This window comes from Trachemys scripta, chromosome 4, assembly GCF_013100865.1.
Source record: "Trachemys scripta elegans isolate TJP31775 chromosome 4, CAS_Tse_1.0, whole genome shotgun sequence".
NCBI classification, from domain to species: domain Eukaryota; kingdom Metazoa; phylum Chordata; order Testudines; family Emydidae; genus Trachemys; species Trachemys scripta.
In genome coordinates, this window is record NC_048301.1 from 82671332 (window position 1) to 82688461 (window position 17130).

At 40.3% G+C, this 17130-nt stretch overlaps 1 protein-coding gene and 1 long non-coding RNA gene across 5 annotated transcripts; one reads left to right on the plus strand and one right to left on the minus strand.

Annotated features, from left to right (window-relative positions):
- Nucleotides 1-764: 764 nt before the first annotated feature.
- Nucleotides 765-5703, minus strand: LOC117877039. 2 transcript variants are annotated; one of them, XR_004645599.1, is made up of 3 exons: nt 5570-5703; nt 4154-4243; nt 765-3138 (listed from the first exon to the last, which is right to left on the minus strand). It is a non-coding gene; the product is annotated as an uncharacterized LOC117877039 (long non-coding RNA). The 2 variants fall into 2 exon arrangements; XR_004645598.1 differs by having other exon boundaries at nt 5607-5697.
- Nucleotides 5704-6003: 300 nt separating this feature from the next.
- LTO1 (LTO1 maturation factor of ABCE1) lies at nt 6004-16619 on the plus strand. Of its 3 annotated transcripts, none has more exons than XM_034769760.1 (5): nt 6004-6194; nt 7866-7971; nt 9970-10040; nt 14856-14973; nt 15359-16619. In XM_034769760.1, exons 1-5 carry the CDS (start codon nt 6136-6138, stop codon nt 15425-15427), a joined length of 423 nt encoding a protein of 140 aa, XP_034625651.1. In that variant the 5' UTR covers nt 6004-6135; the 3' UTR covers nt 15428-16619. The 3 variants fall into 3 exon arrangements, with proteins under 3 accessions (XP_034625651.1, XP_034625653.1, XP_034625652.1); XM_034769762.1 differs by having other exon boundaries at nt 6061-6194; nt 15394-16619; XM_034769761.1 differs by lacking the exon at nt 6004-6194 and adding an exon at nt 6513-6662.
- The last annotated feature ends 511 nt before the right edge of the window (nt 16620-17130 follow it).

Here is a 17130-nt window from a genome sequence, read left to right on the forward strand (position 1 = left end):
CATTATACCAGCCTGATATACCATCGATTTAAAACAACGTTTAATGTATTGTTTTATGTTTTGTAATATTTCCTATGAAATAAACTCAGGAGAACAGGTGAACTACTGTAATTAATGACATCGTTCAAATTTCAGGTTGAACTACATTACATAATAAATTAGTTTACCTACTTATAGTATATATAAGACAATATCCTTGTGAGAGTTTAAGAACATAGCTAACTGCATCATTGATTATTTTGTTGCCTACTAACCAAACATTCAGCCATGTAAGAAAAAATAAAGAGCCTTTGCATTAGGGTATTTCTCACTCTAGTATTGGGGCAGGGACCATCTTTTGTTCTTTGTATGTACAGTGCCTCACACAATGGTGTGCTAGTCCATTATATCTCCTATATCACCATCTCCAGGGTGCTCCAGAGATGGGGGCTCAGAGAAAGGGGTGGAGTGGGGGTGGGGCCTGGGGTGGAGCAGGGATGGGAAGTGGCAGGGTTGGGGTGGGGACTTGGGGGAAGGGGAGGAGTGTGGGTCGGGCCTGGGGCAGAGCTGGGGTCAGGCCCCCTCCAGGAACACAGGAAGTTGGCGCCTATGCTCCTAGGCACTATAGTAATACAAATAATAAAAATAATAGTGTATCCTGTGCATGGTGCATCAATAGGAAGTCAATTTCCTTCATTATCCCTAACCCTTGTGAAATCTGGTGTTATGCTTTTCTCTATACAAAGAGTAACCCTAAGCTTTCAGTTTAAATGACTTTATTTTAGATTTAAGGTAAACTACAGAAAAAGAACAAAAATAATGTCTATATGAGAGAGAGTGCAGTGTGTCTCAGATGATGCCAAAAGACAGTACTGCCTTAGGACAATTAATGTTGCAGGCTCAAGAAAACAAAATCATAATCCATACTCCATACTGACATAGCTACAAACACCAACCCCACCTCATTCAAAACATAGGCCAGAACCTTAGCTGAGGAAGTGGACCAATGACTTAGGGAAAGCCTGTTACTTATTTTGATCTTAAGGGAGGTGACAACATTTGGGAAACTGTCTCTGGCGTACGAGACCTATATCAGAAAGCTTCATGACCACTACAAAAAGCAGTAGTTCATAATTCAGTTGTAAATGATTAAATTAATTGCTTTTATCTAAGTGTGCTGAAGTCTGTTTCATTTATAATCAATACAGGGACAACCAACTCAGATAGTCACATAGAAATATAGATATCATCACATTGGAACAGACTCGTCCATCTAGTCCAGCATCATGTGGTTTATGCTGGATACTTCAAAGGAAGGTGCTATGTTACATCATGGATCTTGACAATCATGCAATACTATAGCATGGGAAAAATGTCTTCCAGAGTTTATGAAATATTGTACCAAAGGGAAAATTTCTTTCTGACCTTATGCAATACTGGAGCACAGGAGACATTTCTTCTGGACTTTGTGCAATACTAAGGAAGGTTTGCCTTCCTTTGATATGTGCAGCATAGGCCAAATAAAATTAGACTAGATGGACCAGTGTGCTCCAGAGCAGAGATCCTAAATTCCTACATGTTTATGAGTTATGAGTGCTATTTTTTCTTTACCCTAGTTTATTCCTTTGAGCATGAAGATTGACAGACCTTCCAATTTTCATCCTGAGTAGAGTAACAAAGCTTCTTTTCTATTCTTTAAATATCTAACACTGCTGTGAACCAAAACCATTGAGGAGGTTCAATTGTTGCCTCTGATAGTGAGTTGTACAATTTTTGTTGTGTAAAAAATCATTACCTTTTATCCATATTAAATGTATTATCTTAACTTCCTTGAGTGGCCTCTTGTCATATGGGAAAAAGTAAACAGCAGCACCTGACTGAGCTACTTTATTCATAATTATGTACACCTGTATGATGTCACTGCTATGATTCTCTTTTAATGACCAGGAGCCAGACTGGCTGATTTACACAAAGGCCTGTACTGGAGGAGGAGCGGGGGTGCTTCACCCCTTGCAGAGCCGAGAGAGAGAGTGTGGTCCAGAGGTTGTACATCCTTTCCTTTGAGTGGTGCAATGTACTTGTCCAGGGGTCCTGTTCAGCTGACTTGTGGGGTGGTGCCATTGTTCCACTTCTTCCCTGCCCATTTTGGGACACTATGCTCGCTTGGGGACATACAGAGGGAGCAGATTCTGAGCTTCAGAGTGAAGGGACAGCAATTGGAACTAGTCTTTGAACAGGGGAGCATGGTAAGATGAGGCTTATTTTGACTTCCCTTTCCTGACCTCAAACATTTGCTTAGGGGCTGAGGATTATTTAGCCCTAAAGAAACTTACTCTTTTAAATTTCAGAATGTACAAGACTCCTCTGAATGCTTCCATGTCTTTAATCATATCTGATGCTACCTCAAAGAGATTCTTCTGATCCTTTTCAATACAACTACAAGATCTCACCAGAGCCAACAGATCAGCTCTCATTTTTTCAGTAGATTTATATTACATATGTTTTATATAAAGATTTAATTTTCAATGTTCCTTGCTCAATATTTATTATTATCACCTAGCTTGAGATGGGAGCTGCTAGATGTTTGATTAGTGTTTTTGTATTATTTTTTGCTTGATCATCAAAAGGAGCATCACAAAAGTCTGGGTTGGAAGAGACCTGATAGGCTATCAAGTTCAACTATTATCAAATTCTGTTTACATCAATTATGAGCATGGAATTATTTTCACTGTGTAGGGCAACCAACAAATAGAATTCTACTGCGATAGTAGCTCTGCTGAAGGGGTGATATTAACACCACTCTCTGCATCCCAGCTAGCTAAGGGACAGGGAAAATGGAGCCTTAGTAATGGAAACTTTAAAATAATACCACATGGAGCCTGTAGGAAGAAATCTCGTGTTTGCAAAGTATTAAGGAACGGGTTGCAGAACAGAAATAGGTGAAATCAGAGAGATATGAAGTGGAAGACAGTAATCCCATGGAAGATAGAGAAGATGGAAATGTTATTTTGGACTCCAATACGGGCAGTCTGCCAATGAAGATTTCTGATAATGGATGTGAGGTTCTACCAACTTCATGCAAGGAGATGGATTGCAGCTTCCATATTTCTGGCAAACCGAACTTGAGAGAGTCATAAAGGAGGAGTTACAGTAGTCAAGCTGAAAGGAGATAAAAGCAGTACTCTGTGAGTTTGTTATAAAGAATATTACATTCCTGATACATCTTGGTCTAGCTTTATACATTAAAAATAAAAAAATATAGAATTTTTAGTGTCAAAAACGAGATATAGCATAAGCCTATATATGGTCATTAAAAGAACACTAGTGGCATGATTCAACACAGCATTACATCAGTGTAAAAAGCCAAAAAGTGCAAGATCAACTGTGAAACTGTCCAGTTAACTCACAGATATAATTATGCAAAACTGAGCTATTTTTTTCTGGGGGGAGGGCTGTCATAGGGTGACCAGCCCCATTAAGGGGAGATGGGGCAGCCAGCCCACCTGTGGCATAACTAATTAGCTGCACTCCCAGATTAAGGGGGCAGGATTAAGGCGAATCAGATGATAGTTTAATGAACATTTGGGCCTTGCACCAGGGCTGAGAGAACTCAGTCTGAGAGTAGAATCACAGGGAGTGAGTAGGTTTTGATGGAAGACCCTGAGATTGGTATGCCAAGGGAACCAGCTTGTGCTCTATCCCAAAGTGACTCTCAAAGTAGCTCAGGAAGGGACTGGGAACAGGGCCCAGAGGATGGGTTGAAGATACCCCCCCCCCCCAAAGGGCAGAAGAACTTTGTTTACTGGGACTTTTGCTACCCTGGAAAGGATTAAGTTGTTTCCAGCACAGAGCAGTGTGTGGAGAGATAAGGAGTTCCACCCTGGGGAAGGAAACTGATGCAGGCAGTGGTGGCAATGTAATGCCTGACAAGCAGAGAGTGCTATTGAGCAGCCAGGAGCCCCTAATTAGGGGCTGCAAATTGATCTACATGGGAAGATCCTTACCCCAAGGTGGTGTCACTCAAGCTGGCTTCATGTAGGCATGAAGATCTGCCCATGTGAATCTGACTGCAGGGATGAAGACTTGGTTTGTAGGGGTTCAGATAAATCTTTTATTCAGTGTTGGTTTCTGTGTGTCTTGTATGTATTCAACTGGCAACTATAAATAAACCCACGTTCACTCAGAAATACTCTCAACTTCACTTTAGAACACAAAATTTAGATGACTTCTCATGTAACCATATATCCCATAACTCATCTCCTTCCTAGATGAAAAACAAGAAAACAATGTTCATGACCATTTTTGTCTGATTTTTTTCATTGTGATGGCAATTTTTCAACCAGTTCAAAATAGTAATCAAACTATTGCCTATTGATGCAAGATATCAGAGTTTTCGTTAAAAACATGCAATAAAATACCAAATGCTAATCTAAACCCATCTGGATTAAATTTCAGATTTGTAATGACTGGTTTGGGGTTTCATTAGAAAAATTTCTCACAACTGGAAATCTGAATATTTTTGGTTTCTGGATGCAGTTTATACAAAACAAAAAATAGATAAAATATAAATAAAACAGCCTAGGATTAACTACCAATGTCACAATAGATATATGGCCCCTTTTTATAATCTGAATGTGATTGTCATGTTTATTGCTTTTGTCTTTTTAATCTTGTTTCTTTATTAATTTGTTTATTACTTTATATTTTTATGTATATAAATGGAAAGCACCCGTGCACCCTCTAGTGGTTAACCACAAAACTGATAAAGAACAGAAAAGAAATGTGCCACCCAGTGTCCACTGATTCCTTTAACAGGTGAACTTCATTTGACATTCATTCACTTTCCCCCCATCTTTTATCTCTTGTCAACTAAGCTACCTTTTCCTGTCTTTGCAGCAATTGGAGTTCCATTTGTCAAAGTAGAGATGGTTGTCTTGTTATTCAATTTCTTAAGGTTAAAAAATAAACTAACAGTAGTCACATGCAAATACTGCAGTGACAACAGCCAAATTCAAACAAACTCACTTCCAATATACAGGAAGATAAAATATTGTATGCCTAAGCAAAAGATACAAGACATTAACACAATAGGCAAGACGATTATGTGCCAACTCTGTTAATTATAATATTAGCGATGTGTTCTGACTCCCAAGGATAATTGCATTTGCCATTAATTTAAATTTTAAACTAATGGCAAATGCAATTAAATGTAATCAGGACTGAGGTACAGTACAGATGGGGATTGTTAGCACCCTGATTAGCTGGCCATTTCTACACTGGGCACGGTGGGCTGCTCTAAAAGTATGCCACCTGATAATGGTCCCTAAGAGGCCGTCTAATCAAATGTGAATTGCAAGAACAGCGTTTTCTGGCCTGTTGTTTACAGGGCTGTGCAGTAAAAGGGGGGCGGGGGGGCGAGGAGCTGGCTGTGTCACACAACAGAATAATCCTCAGAAGATGAAAGTGTTTCCGTTCTCTTTGTGCAGGCACAGAAGCAACGAAGGGCGATCCAGCAGTTGTGATAAAATGTACTAGGATTTATTTGTATTACAGCGGCGCCTAGAGGCCCCAAGTAACCCCAGGGTATTACACAGGCACAGAGGGAGACGCTCCCGGCTAGCACCAACCAGGCCGAGGGCTCGGGCTGAAACATCCAAGCCGCAGACGTGGGAAGGGAAGCACTAGGCAATCGCTGCGGGAGCCTGCCTCAGAGCAAAGCCTCGGATCTCCTGGGTCCCGGCCCGGGGCCCGAACCATGTGAGCTGCCCCGAGCCCGTTCTGCCGCGCCAGGGACAGGCCGAGCAGCGAATACTCTGGCCGAGGTGTGGGGCTGCGCTGCCCGGCGGAGCGGGGATCCCGACGGGCTCGGGACCCCTACAGGGGAGGCGGCAGCGCGAGCGACACGAGGAGGCTGTTTCCACGGGCGGCAGCCTGCGGGGGCTCCGCGGGGCGGGCAGAGCGAGAGGACCCCCGGCCCACTAGCCGCGGCGGCGCGGATGGTGACAGGCCAGCAAGGGACGCTCCTTCCTTGTCGCCCCTCGAGCCTGCGCACTAGAAGCGCCTCGGCCCTGAGTCCTCCGGCTCGCCGTCCCTTCCCAGCATGCCCTGAGCGGAGCCTGCGCGTCCGGCCGGGAGTTCGGGGAGATTCGTCGCGCTATGGAGGCGGCTGCCAGCGCTTCGGATATGTTCGACGCTATCGTGATGGCCGGGGAGAGGTGGGGCTGGCAGAGGGGAGCCCTGCCCGGGGCCGGGGCGGGGGGAGAGAACAGCCCTCTCTGCCCCGGAGGGGAGCGAACTTAGTCCGCTGCGGCTACAGGCGGGGCGCGAGCCCCGTTCGCGTGACGCGGCCGCAGTACGGAAGCCGGAAGTAGTGTGTCGTTACGGTACCGTTCCGCCGCAACCTCAGCTCCCCCCTCCCGCTGCTGAGGTCGGGCTGCGCGCGGGGCTGCGGCTGGTGCAAGGGGGATAAATAACAAAGGCCTGGACAGGCGGCGGAGCCCGAGGCTGGGGAGGTGCGTGAGAGCCGTCAGCCCTTGGCGGTTAAAGCTGGAGGCGGTCAGGAGCCTACTTGCCTGCCGTGGGGCTCTGGTAAACTGTCTTGAGCACAGCTGTGAAAAGCAGCGCCTGCGTGCGCAGGGACTGCCCCCGGCTATGCCGAGACTTCCTAGCGCTCGCCCCATGGGGTAGGTGCTGTAAGGAAGACATTTGTTTTACTGTGTTGCCCTGTCACCTACCTTACCAAAGCAGGGGAGTTTGTTTTTTTAATATATTAGGCTAAAGAATCATAGACATTAAGATTCTATGTTCGTTTCTTTGCAAATGCTGGCTGGAAAGAGTGCTGCACTGTTTGGGATTTAAACTTTGGCCTCCATCATTGCAGACAAGATATCTACCACCACCTATGTTACATATCTGAATGCTTTCTTTTAACACTAATTTCTGAGAGTCTCCCCTTTAGATTTTCCTTTCCCTTTCCCAGCCTTTCTACCTTAACCAAAGAGTCTGGTGGCACCTTAAAGACTAACAGATTTATTTGGGCATAAGCTTTCGTGGGTAAAAACCTCACTTCTTTGGATGTAAGTGAGGTTTTTACCCTTGAAAGCTTATGCCCAAATAAATCTGTTAGGCTTTAAGGTGCCACCAGACTCCTTGTTGTTTTTGTAGATACAGACTAACACGGCTACCCCCTGATACTTGATACCTTAACCAAGACATCAAATATTGCAGAATACTACTGTATGCGGTGTAGTGGTAGTCATGTCAGTCCCAGGATATGAGAGAGACAGGGTGGGTGAGGTAATATATTTTATTGGACCAACTTCTGTTGGTGAGAGAAACAAAGCATTTGAGCCAGGACTGGATGGTCTAACAGAACTTTTGTCATCTTTAAATTGTATTCTTTAATCTAATATATTAAACAACAACTCTCTGATGAACAAGTTGGTCCAGTAAGTCTTACCTAGAATCATAGAATATCAGGGTTGGAAGGGACCTCAGGAGGTCATCTAGTCCAACCCCCTTGCTCAAAGCAGGGCCAATCCCCAGACAGATTTTTGCCCCAAATCCCTAAATGGCCCCCTCAAGGATTGAACTCACAATCCTGAGTTTCGGAGGCCAATGCTCAAACCACTGAGCTATCCCCCCCTCACCCACATTGTCTCGCTAATACCACTTTATAGCAGATAGAGTGGTGTAATTGTTACTCCACTTTGTCTCACGATTAAGTGGTCTGAAATTGCTTTGAAATCTATTGGAATTATGAAGGCAGTATTTCAGTAAAAATAATAACATATTCAGTATTTGTATGGCCTAGTATTTCTGCATTATGCCTTTGCTGGTATAAAAAATTAATCCTAATAAAACCATATTTATTTCTCCCTTTACAGATTTCATGGTGAAGGGTATCAAGAAGGTTATGCTGAAGGAAGTCATGTTGGTGTTATTGAGGGAAGGAGGTATGGAGCACTACATGGTGCCAAGATTGGGTCTGAGGTAAATGTCAAAACTTCCTAAAAATCAATGTGTTGCTGAGATTAGATGGTGTTGTACCAAAGTAGTGCCTGAGCAGAGCATGATGGGTGACCTAAATCTTGTATTGTTTGTATTTCTCCATGGCCTTCGTTCCAGGAACACACACACACAACTGATTTGTAAACTGTTCTGAATCTACCATTTAATCCCATACAAAAAACTATATTAAAAAAAATCAACTTTGCTTGGTTAAGCACTTGAAATTCATGAGATGCAACAGTTGAGGTTGTACGTGCATGTGTGTTATGCAGTTTTTAATTACATAATAGCATCCTGTTTCTCAAATAAAACAATTTCACATTTTTTCCTTCAACCCTAGATATACATGTGTCGTGTCTTGTACTATTATACACTACTCTGTATTTCAGGCAATGTCAGCGAAACTCACTTAAAGGAGGTATTTTGTCACGTGAATGCCTAAACATGAAGCTTTAACATTCTCAATATATTTTTGTATTGATTTTGTTTGTTTTTTGTTTTATGAGAAAAAAAGAAAAATAAAAACATAAAAAGGATCTTTACTCTCAACATTAAAACTCTTCTGGCTTGTATATATTGGCAATAAGAGGATGTAACTTCCATAATATGGAGCAGTTTGGCTAGATGCCACCCGAGCATCATATTCTATGCATCTTAATAGAGAAGAATAGAAACCCACTCCTGTGCATCCCAGGAGCTGTGCAGGATCTAGGTTCCCACCTGCATACCTTAAAAAAAGTGAACAGCAGTCCTTCCTACTTTTTTCACTTTTAGCACAGTTTTTACTGTAATGCTAATTTAACCATCTTACTGTACAGCCTACCTTGTCTCTGCAGTTAAAGGTCCCAATCTGCTTGCACAGTCTCATTGAAATCCGGTGGATTTCTGTGCAAGATTGGGACATACATTTTGTGAAAGAGAATAACTCAATCAAATAAAAAACAACTGTTACCCTCAGGTGAGCTCAGTGAAGGATCCACCCCAATTTTCAGCTTTCTCCCTCTCACCATGTTAGGTGTAGAATGTTTACCAAAAAAAATTGCAGTAATTATTTTATAATGTGAGCTATGTATTCTCTCCCCCCCCCCCCCCCTTTTTTTTTTCATAATTAAAAGAAAGCTTTAACCATTTTTGCTCAAATTCACTTTCAGGAATTATTCAGCTCCGAAGATTGGCGTTTCAGAAAATTGAGTGACAGAAAACTGGGCATTAGAATAAAGACTGTTATGAAACTGAAAGTGGCAGCCATCTCTTTCAATATAATAAACAGTTAACTACGCTAAGAATCTGATCTTTCAGTGTTGGCTGCAGAACTTTCTGATTTCATGTTATGGGCTTGCCTCAGAGGACCACAAAGGACTAAAAAGGACTACCAAAGGAGTGGTAGTCAAGACAATTGTGGCCATGCAAAAGCTCTCCGAACTTGCTCAACTATTTTAAAAGATGCTAGATACAGATAATCCTGCCAAATTTCTCTCTCGGGTATTTATAGGGAGTAAAATTTTCAGAAACACCCAAGTGGCTTAGGCACTTAAGACCTTAGGTCTCATTGAAAGTCAGTGGGACATAGGCTCCTAAATGTCTAAATCATATTAGAAAATGCATGCTTTTGAAAATGTTACCCATTATCTTATCTCCTAGGTGTCTTAAGTTCAGTGCCATCATTTCTCTTCCCCTCTCCCCCCATGAAGCTGGATTTATAATTATGACTCAGATATGTGGTAATAGAGGTACACATTTCTGAGGGATCAAAGCAGATGAAATATGGTGGGGTGTTTTGCAAAACTTCACTTTCCATTGCAGTTTAAATTGAAGAGGTTCAGCGCACACTGATGCAAAACAGATTTTAGAAGTAGCATAGCAAGATGTTTCTATTTTAATTTGTCATGTACTAGTGATTAGCTAGAATGTATTAACTTACTGTTGAAATGAATACAGATAAAGGGGAATTTTTTTTTATTGAATTCTTATAATTCACAGATTGGATACTATCTTGGGTTTGCGTTGACATGGCAGCGTCTGCTTCACAGATCTGCAGAAGAAAAGCCCAGGTATGGTTTAAAAAAATAGTATTTATTAATATTGATTGCCCTGAATTTAATAGTTTCTTTTCTCTAAGGAGAGGCTAAAATATTTTTATAGGTGCCCTAGTAAAGCTCGTTATTTCTTTAAGAAATATACAGGAGGAACAACCGATAATTTGTTTTTTTTTCTTTGCATTACAAGAATCAAATTTGCCAACCACAGGCAGAGGGTTTTTTTTTAAATGACGTAAAGTAGAAACCATGACAGTATCATACATGCAAGGATGCCCTCTTCACAGCTATGATGCTGAGAAAAATATAAATTATTGATATAACTGTAGATATTATCTTTTGAGTGAAACTACTAGTTGAGTGTACCGAGTTCTTACTGCTAAAGATTGAGGGTCAGAGTCTATGCAGCATCTTCCTTCAGCCATGGCACACTCCCTACACTGAGGTTGTGATGGGGGTCCGAGTAGGATATCTTACTGCCCTCCTACACCATGCTTGCACTGGGAGAATTCTCTGCCCAACTGTGGGGGCAATATGCCACTGCTACGATCTGTGTGGGGCCACAGAGGAATGGCAGAATCCCTTCCTGCCTGTGTTTACTATTGCCTGTTCTTCTGCAGCATTCATAATTTCAGTGGCAGGAGGAATGCAGAGCTGAAATCTTGGTTCTCAGGAAAGGAGTCTGTTGTGTTAGCCCACCCAAGGCTTCCTTTTAGTACATGACGAATCTGGTGAGGTCCATGATTTGGATCTGCTAATTGTGCCATCCATGAACCATGTAAGTTCTATACATCTAGGTGTATTTAGCCAGCAGTCTTAGATATTCAGGTCCTCTTAATATGACAGGATTGACAGGCCTGCTAGATTTTTATAAATTTCCATTTATATGGTGTCTTTCATCCCAAGTCTTGTATATGATTGTAGTCATGTAATCCCTGTCTAACAATATATCACAGACTTTGCAATACAACAACTAAAAACAAATTAAGTACTACAAATATACAAGATATAAACAATTAAAACCTATGTAAAATCATAAATAAAATCAGTGTTGCTTCAAAGGCTTTCTTAAATGTAAATGTTTTTAAACTTGCTTTAAAAGAAGCCACTTCTGTTGTCGTCTTGTCATAAAGTATGTGTGGTGGGGAAGGAATATTCCAGTCCTGGAGCAACAGGTGCCAAAATACAGACAATTTTCATATTCCAGAAAACCTATACTTTAGACCTAAGAGAGTGGGATGGTGTAAAGGGATATTTAAGAATCCCTCAGTGAAGAGCCTTGGGTTTACACTTAAAACACCAGTTTAGATCCTCATTACAGTGACTGAAAGGGTTCTACATCTCTGAGCGGCAGTAGGTAGGTCAACAGAAGAATTCTTTTGATCTAGCATAGTCTACACCTGGGATTAAGTCGGCATAGCTACATTGTTGTAAGTTTTTGGTGTAGACCAGCTCTTAGAGATAATTTTAAATTCAGTTCACGTTCATATAGACAGCTAATGAAGTGAACACAACAGGAATATGGATTTTCCATTGTCCATTGTGTGTTACCCAGTTAGCTCAGTAAACTGTAACATTCAACATTTGTTCAAATACTAGGTATAATTCTTGATCAGGGCTGACATTAAATTAGGTATCAGCTGTGATCATAACTGATTTTTACCTTAAGTATGTTTGAGGGTAATAGCTTATGTGGAAATGCAGACCTTGTATAGAACTTAGTGTAACATTTCAAATGGGTTTTCTCTTGATAGAGAAAAGTTACTTTTAACCTTTTCAAGATGAAGATTCCGGAAGATAGTTGTTTGAGCTATATACCAGTTTCAGAATAGGAAGGTATTGAAATTGCCTTGTTGAAGAAATGGAGATGTTGAAAGTGATCATAAGTTTGAACTTATTTGTAATTTTGCTAAATGTTTACTAAACTGGCTGTTTCAAGGGTGCTGTTTTTAATAGGATTTTTATATTGAACTTTTTGTAAACTGGTGACATAATGTCATGTTAAGACCTTGCTCTCACATAAGACCATGCTAGCTTCCTCTAAAGTGGTCTCATGTATTTGGATTGTTTATATTTATTGAGGGGGGAGGGGTGTTGGGAAGAGTGGTCACAGTCACAGACTTAGTCTCTCTGTGTAATACAAAACACAGAATATTTTTAATAGGACTTTTCCAAAGTGATGTTTGCTAAGGGTGACCTAATTTGAACCTGATTGGGCCAAGTTTCATGGCTCCAAGTTAGGTCTTGCACCTGATTTGTCTGAAGACCTTGGAGGAAGGCATTGCAAGGCAGAGCAAAGCCAAGTTTCCAAACCAATACAATCAAAATGATTGGAGGGCAATGAAAATAATTAGGGGGCTGGGGCACATGACTTGGGAGGAGAGGCTGAGGGAACTGGGTTTATTTAGTCTGCAGAAGAGAAGAGTGAGGGGGGATTTGATAGCAGCCTTCAACTACCTGAAGGGGGGTTCCAAAGAGGATAGAGCTAGGCTGTTCTCAGTGGTGGCAGATGACAGAACGAGAAGCAATGGTTTCAAGTTGCAGTGGGGGAGTTCTACGTTGGATATTAGGAAACGCTATTTCACTAGGAGGGTGGTGAAGGACTGGAACAGGTTACCTAGGGAGGTGGTGGAATCTCTATCTGTAGAGGTTTTTAAGGCCCGGCTTGTCAAAGCCCTAGCTGGGATGATTTAGTTGGTGTTGGTCCTGCTTGGAGCAGGGGATTGGACTAGATGACCTCCTGAGGTCTCTTCCAACCCTAATAGTCTATGAGTCTATGAAATGGAAATCTGAGAAGCTTTCAGGTCAACAAGCCATCTGCAGAAAGACTGATCTTCCAGAATCTCCCAGGCTGATCACCTTGGGGAGAGGAAGTTACAACATCAACAGTCAGGCTGCTTCAGCCTTTGACCAGTCTCTCCCTGCACTAGAAAGTGACCCTTTAGTGAGAAGCTCTGTGCCAGCAAAACATCACCATCTCCTTTACTGTAGTTCCAGAGCCTATTTTAGAAGAGACAAGAAGCTGAAGTGTGTGCATCCCCTCTCTTATCTATCTTGTTTGTTTGTCTTTTATTTTTATTCGCTGGGAGACACCCTAGCTTTTTATTTCCTGTGTGTGGAAGTAAGTGTGTGGCTGTGTGCATTCACATTTGTATGTGAGCACCCATAAAGTCCACACAGCGAAGGTGCCTGAAAGAAAAGTTCCCCATCTTTAAGCAGCCTTATATATTGTCTCAAAAAATTATTCATTAAAGTGTGTTCTGTCTCTGTCTAAAAGTCCTGAGAGACTTGAGAGGGTCATCTATAATTTCTGGTAAATAAGAGTTGTTTAACATCTGCTGATCAAGAGTGTTCTGTTAAAGTCTCTACTATTAGATCCTTGGTGGGCGGTGAGGGAGAAGGGAGGAGGAAAGGGTTAGACGCCAAGTAAGAATTGAAATCTGGGAAGGAAACTTTATAACTTGCTCTGAAGCTGTGGTCCCGACATTAGATGATTATTTGGTTTCAGTATTAAGATACTTAATCAAATCTATAACAGGAATGGTTGAATTTAGTAAAATTCTTTAGGTGAGACTCATAACCAAACAGACAGCTACTTCTTTAGACACCTCCTTGGGTTTTAAGAATTTAGTATTAATTTAATTATTTAATTCCATTACAGTCTTGTGACTAATTTGTTTTCTTAATTTGATAGCGTAGTTAAAAAATATCACCAAAGCTAAGCTACTATTACTATTAAAGTATTTTAATAAAATTTATAAAAAGATACTGAGTAATATTTCTTTCAATACCAGAGCATTTGAAGACCTGGGTTGATACAAACCCAGTCAACCTAAAACCCTGACCAGCTTGTCCTAATTAGTTTTGGTTTGCGCAGATGTCCAATTGCAGCTGTCTTGTTCACCTGACATATGCAGTGCATGTTAGTCTAATGTGAATGTCACAACTGTACTGCACTTTGAGTGTTTTAGAACTCAGTGTCAGTAATAACGGTGACTATAGGACTCCCATTTCCATTTTAGATCTGATCTTTAACTGTCAGGAATAATTTTCTCAAGCCAGTGAGTTGTACGGGCATCAGTACTATTTCATGAATGATCCAGAATGTGCCAGAATGTCTGCAATCTCTGCTTGCCCTACCTGGAGAATGGCTTAATTACTTTTTATTTTTTCCTTACTGCAACACAGGTATGTCTTGCAAAAGCTTTTTGAAACCAAGAGTCTGAATTTCTTAGTGCCTGTCCTGCCAAGTGGGAAGTAGATTTCTTTTCTTTTTTTTTTTTTTCTTTAAAACTCTGCCATGTGTATATCCATAGGTCATTATAAATTTTCTAGTGTCAGGTTGTGGTAGAGGTACCTTAAAGAGTTGCCACCACCACACATACACAACTTTGAAATATATTTTGGCAATCTGTCTTACTATTCTTTGTTACCAATGATAACTGTAATAATCTGTTTAATAATACATTGCATTTTCATAGTTTTCTCCAGCCACTGGTCTGGAAACATATTATAAATATTTCCCAATACTATATTTTCTAATGAGGCTAAGGAAGAATCTTTGTCAAGATATTTACAAATGCATTTAACACAAAGTACACACAGTATGTGTATTGAAAAACTGATACAGCATATGATTGACATCGGTAGTCTCATTGACCGAAATGGGGAACATTGTGTGCGGAAAACGGTGGCAGGATTGGTCATGTATTTTGAAGTGTAACACTTTAATATTAAATACTCAGTGTCGTCTTCATGTGGCAACTGAAACAATCTTATTTCTGTTGAATAGAACCACCATAAGAAAATCTGTATTTTCATTTTTTGCAGTAAAAAAATAAAGGCCCTAGAATCATTAATAGGAATGATTCAGAAATACCCTTATGAAGACCCCACTTATGACAAACTTCATGAAGATCTGGAAAAAATCAGAGGAAAATTTAAACAGGTTTGTAGTATTTAGTTGTCATTTTAGAAGGTAATAGCAATTTCTGAAAAGATTGCAGTCTAAATTGGCAGTAATATAAAGCTGCAATTATGCAGTTCAGAGTAATTATTGTTATGTAATCTTTCTGGGCTACTTGTATCAGTTACAATTGTAATGTTTATTTAACTTAGCGCGTGGGGGCTAAATAAGGTGCGATTCTCCAGTCCATAGCAAATGCAATAAACTCATCCTAAAGGAAAAAGGCTAAAAAGCCATTTAATACTGACTTGAGAGAGAGCTGTAGAAGGGAGAGGAGAAAGGAGTAGTAATGGGGAGGGTATCTTGTTACAAATTTACCTGAAATACACACACATTTTAAAACACTTATGTGTTTGGGTTTTTTTAGGTTTGCTCATCGCTAAATATTCAATCTGATTTTAGAATCAATCCTGAAAGATCTGCACTTACTTTTTGAACGTAACAGATGAAGATAAACATATATGAACAAAGAAGAAACGTTAAGGAACAGGTATCTGGAGGAGTGATTACAATAATAATAAAGGCAGATAAAGTCAGAATAATAAACAGGTTTTTATTTTACAAAAGGGAGGGTAGAAGAGTTAAGCAGTAGTGGAAAGGCACCCCTTTAATGTTTGCTGTGTCCCAATTTTATTTGTTCATTGCAGTCAGTGCATGTCCTGTTTAAAAAAACAAAAATGCAAAACCTCCATATTCATGCAACACTAATCCCATATTGATAGTCTGTCTTTAATTTCTATGGGAAAAATCATTTGCTTCTATGATGGTTTGTTTTACGATGTTTCTCCCTTGTTTATTATCCAAAGGATGGATATTTCAAAACATGTATAGATCACTACAAATTTACACACTATGTATATTTACACAAATAGTAAGATATTTTCCTTGTCCTGAGGAGTTTACAATAAAGAGCTATGTTATTTTTGATGGTGAAAGGATGAAACAGAGGATGGGATAACAGTGAAGAGGAGGTGTATTACAGACATGGTTCTCAAAGCAGCTACAGCTGAAAACAGAATATTGCTGCTCTGTTGTTGATTTTCTGTATTATTTCCATGAGCTCTGACACCTGATGTCTGATCCAGTGCAGAAAAAATATATTGGTAGCTGAAAGTGCTGAAAATATTTAAAAGAAAAAAGATTGAGATCTACCGCTTAGAATAACTAACTAGTGGTGAGGTGTCTGAGGTAATATCTTCTATTGGACCACTTCACCCACCTTGTCTCTCTCACATCATGGGACCCAAAATACTACAAAAATACTGCAATAATTGAGTGGTAAATTATTTCCAAGATGGGAAATGTATTTTTCAGTTTCATTCAGAAAATGGATGCTGTCAGAATATGTAAGTGAATATTCAACTATGTTAGTTTAAGAGAAACAAATTATTTTGTTCAAAAGATATTCTGTATTTTGGTGCTAGAATATTTATGTAACTTTTCACAAATAGAATGTAATGTGGTCACTTCTAGAAAGCATTTCACTGCAGTGTAGTGAATGTATATCTGTGGCGCCACTTCATTTATAATAAGTCTGAGCAACATTCCTTTGTTAACTTTTTAATTAATTTTTCTACATACCAAAATTCATCATAATACACAAAGTAAATAAAGAGGATTACAACATTCCTTTTAACGTGTGTGTTCATCCTGCTTTCACATTTGAGAGATGAAGAGGGGAAATTGCACTACAATTTTAAAAGGTAAATTCTAAAAAGTGATATACCAGATCTCTACATTTTTTTACACATATGCCATTAACCAGAGGCTTTGTGTAATAACTATCACATTTTGACATTTTTGAATATCTGTTTACATAGACTCATAGACTCATAGACTTTAAGGTCAGAAGGGACCATTATGATCATCTGGTCTGACCCCCTGCATGCTGCAGGCCATAAAACCGTCCCTACCCCTTCCCTGGACTCTGCTGTTGAAGTCCCCAATCCTGTTTTAGGTGACTTCAATTGGCAGAAACCCTCCTGCTAGAGATCCCTGCCCCATGCTGCGGAGGAAGGCGAAAAACCTCCAGAGGCTCAGCCAATCTGCCCTAGAGGAAAATTCCTTCCCGACCCCAAATATGGCGATCAGTAAGACCCCGAGCATATAGGCAAGAGTCTCCAGCCTGACCCCTGTCAG

What these genes read in the sequence shown, in the direction of transcription:
- LTO1 (XM_034769760.1), top strand. Translation starts at nt 6,136, where the DNA reads ATGGAGGCGGCTGCCAGCGCTTCGGATATGTTCGACGCTATCGTGATG. An exon ending in ATCGTGATGGCCGGGGAGAG is followed by an intron (nt 6,195 to 7,865) that starts GTGGGGCTGGCA and finishes CTCCCTTTACAG; the next exon opens with ATTTCATGGTGAAGGGTATC. An exon ending in TCTGCAGAAGAAAAGCCCAG is followed by an intron (nt 10,041 to 14,855) that starts GTATGGTTTAAA and finishes CATTTTTTGCAG; the next exon opens with TAAAAAAATAAAGGCCCTAG.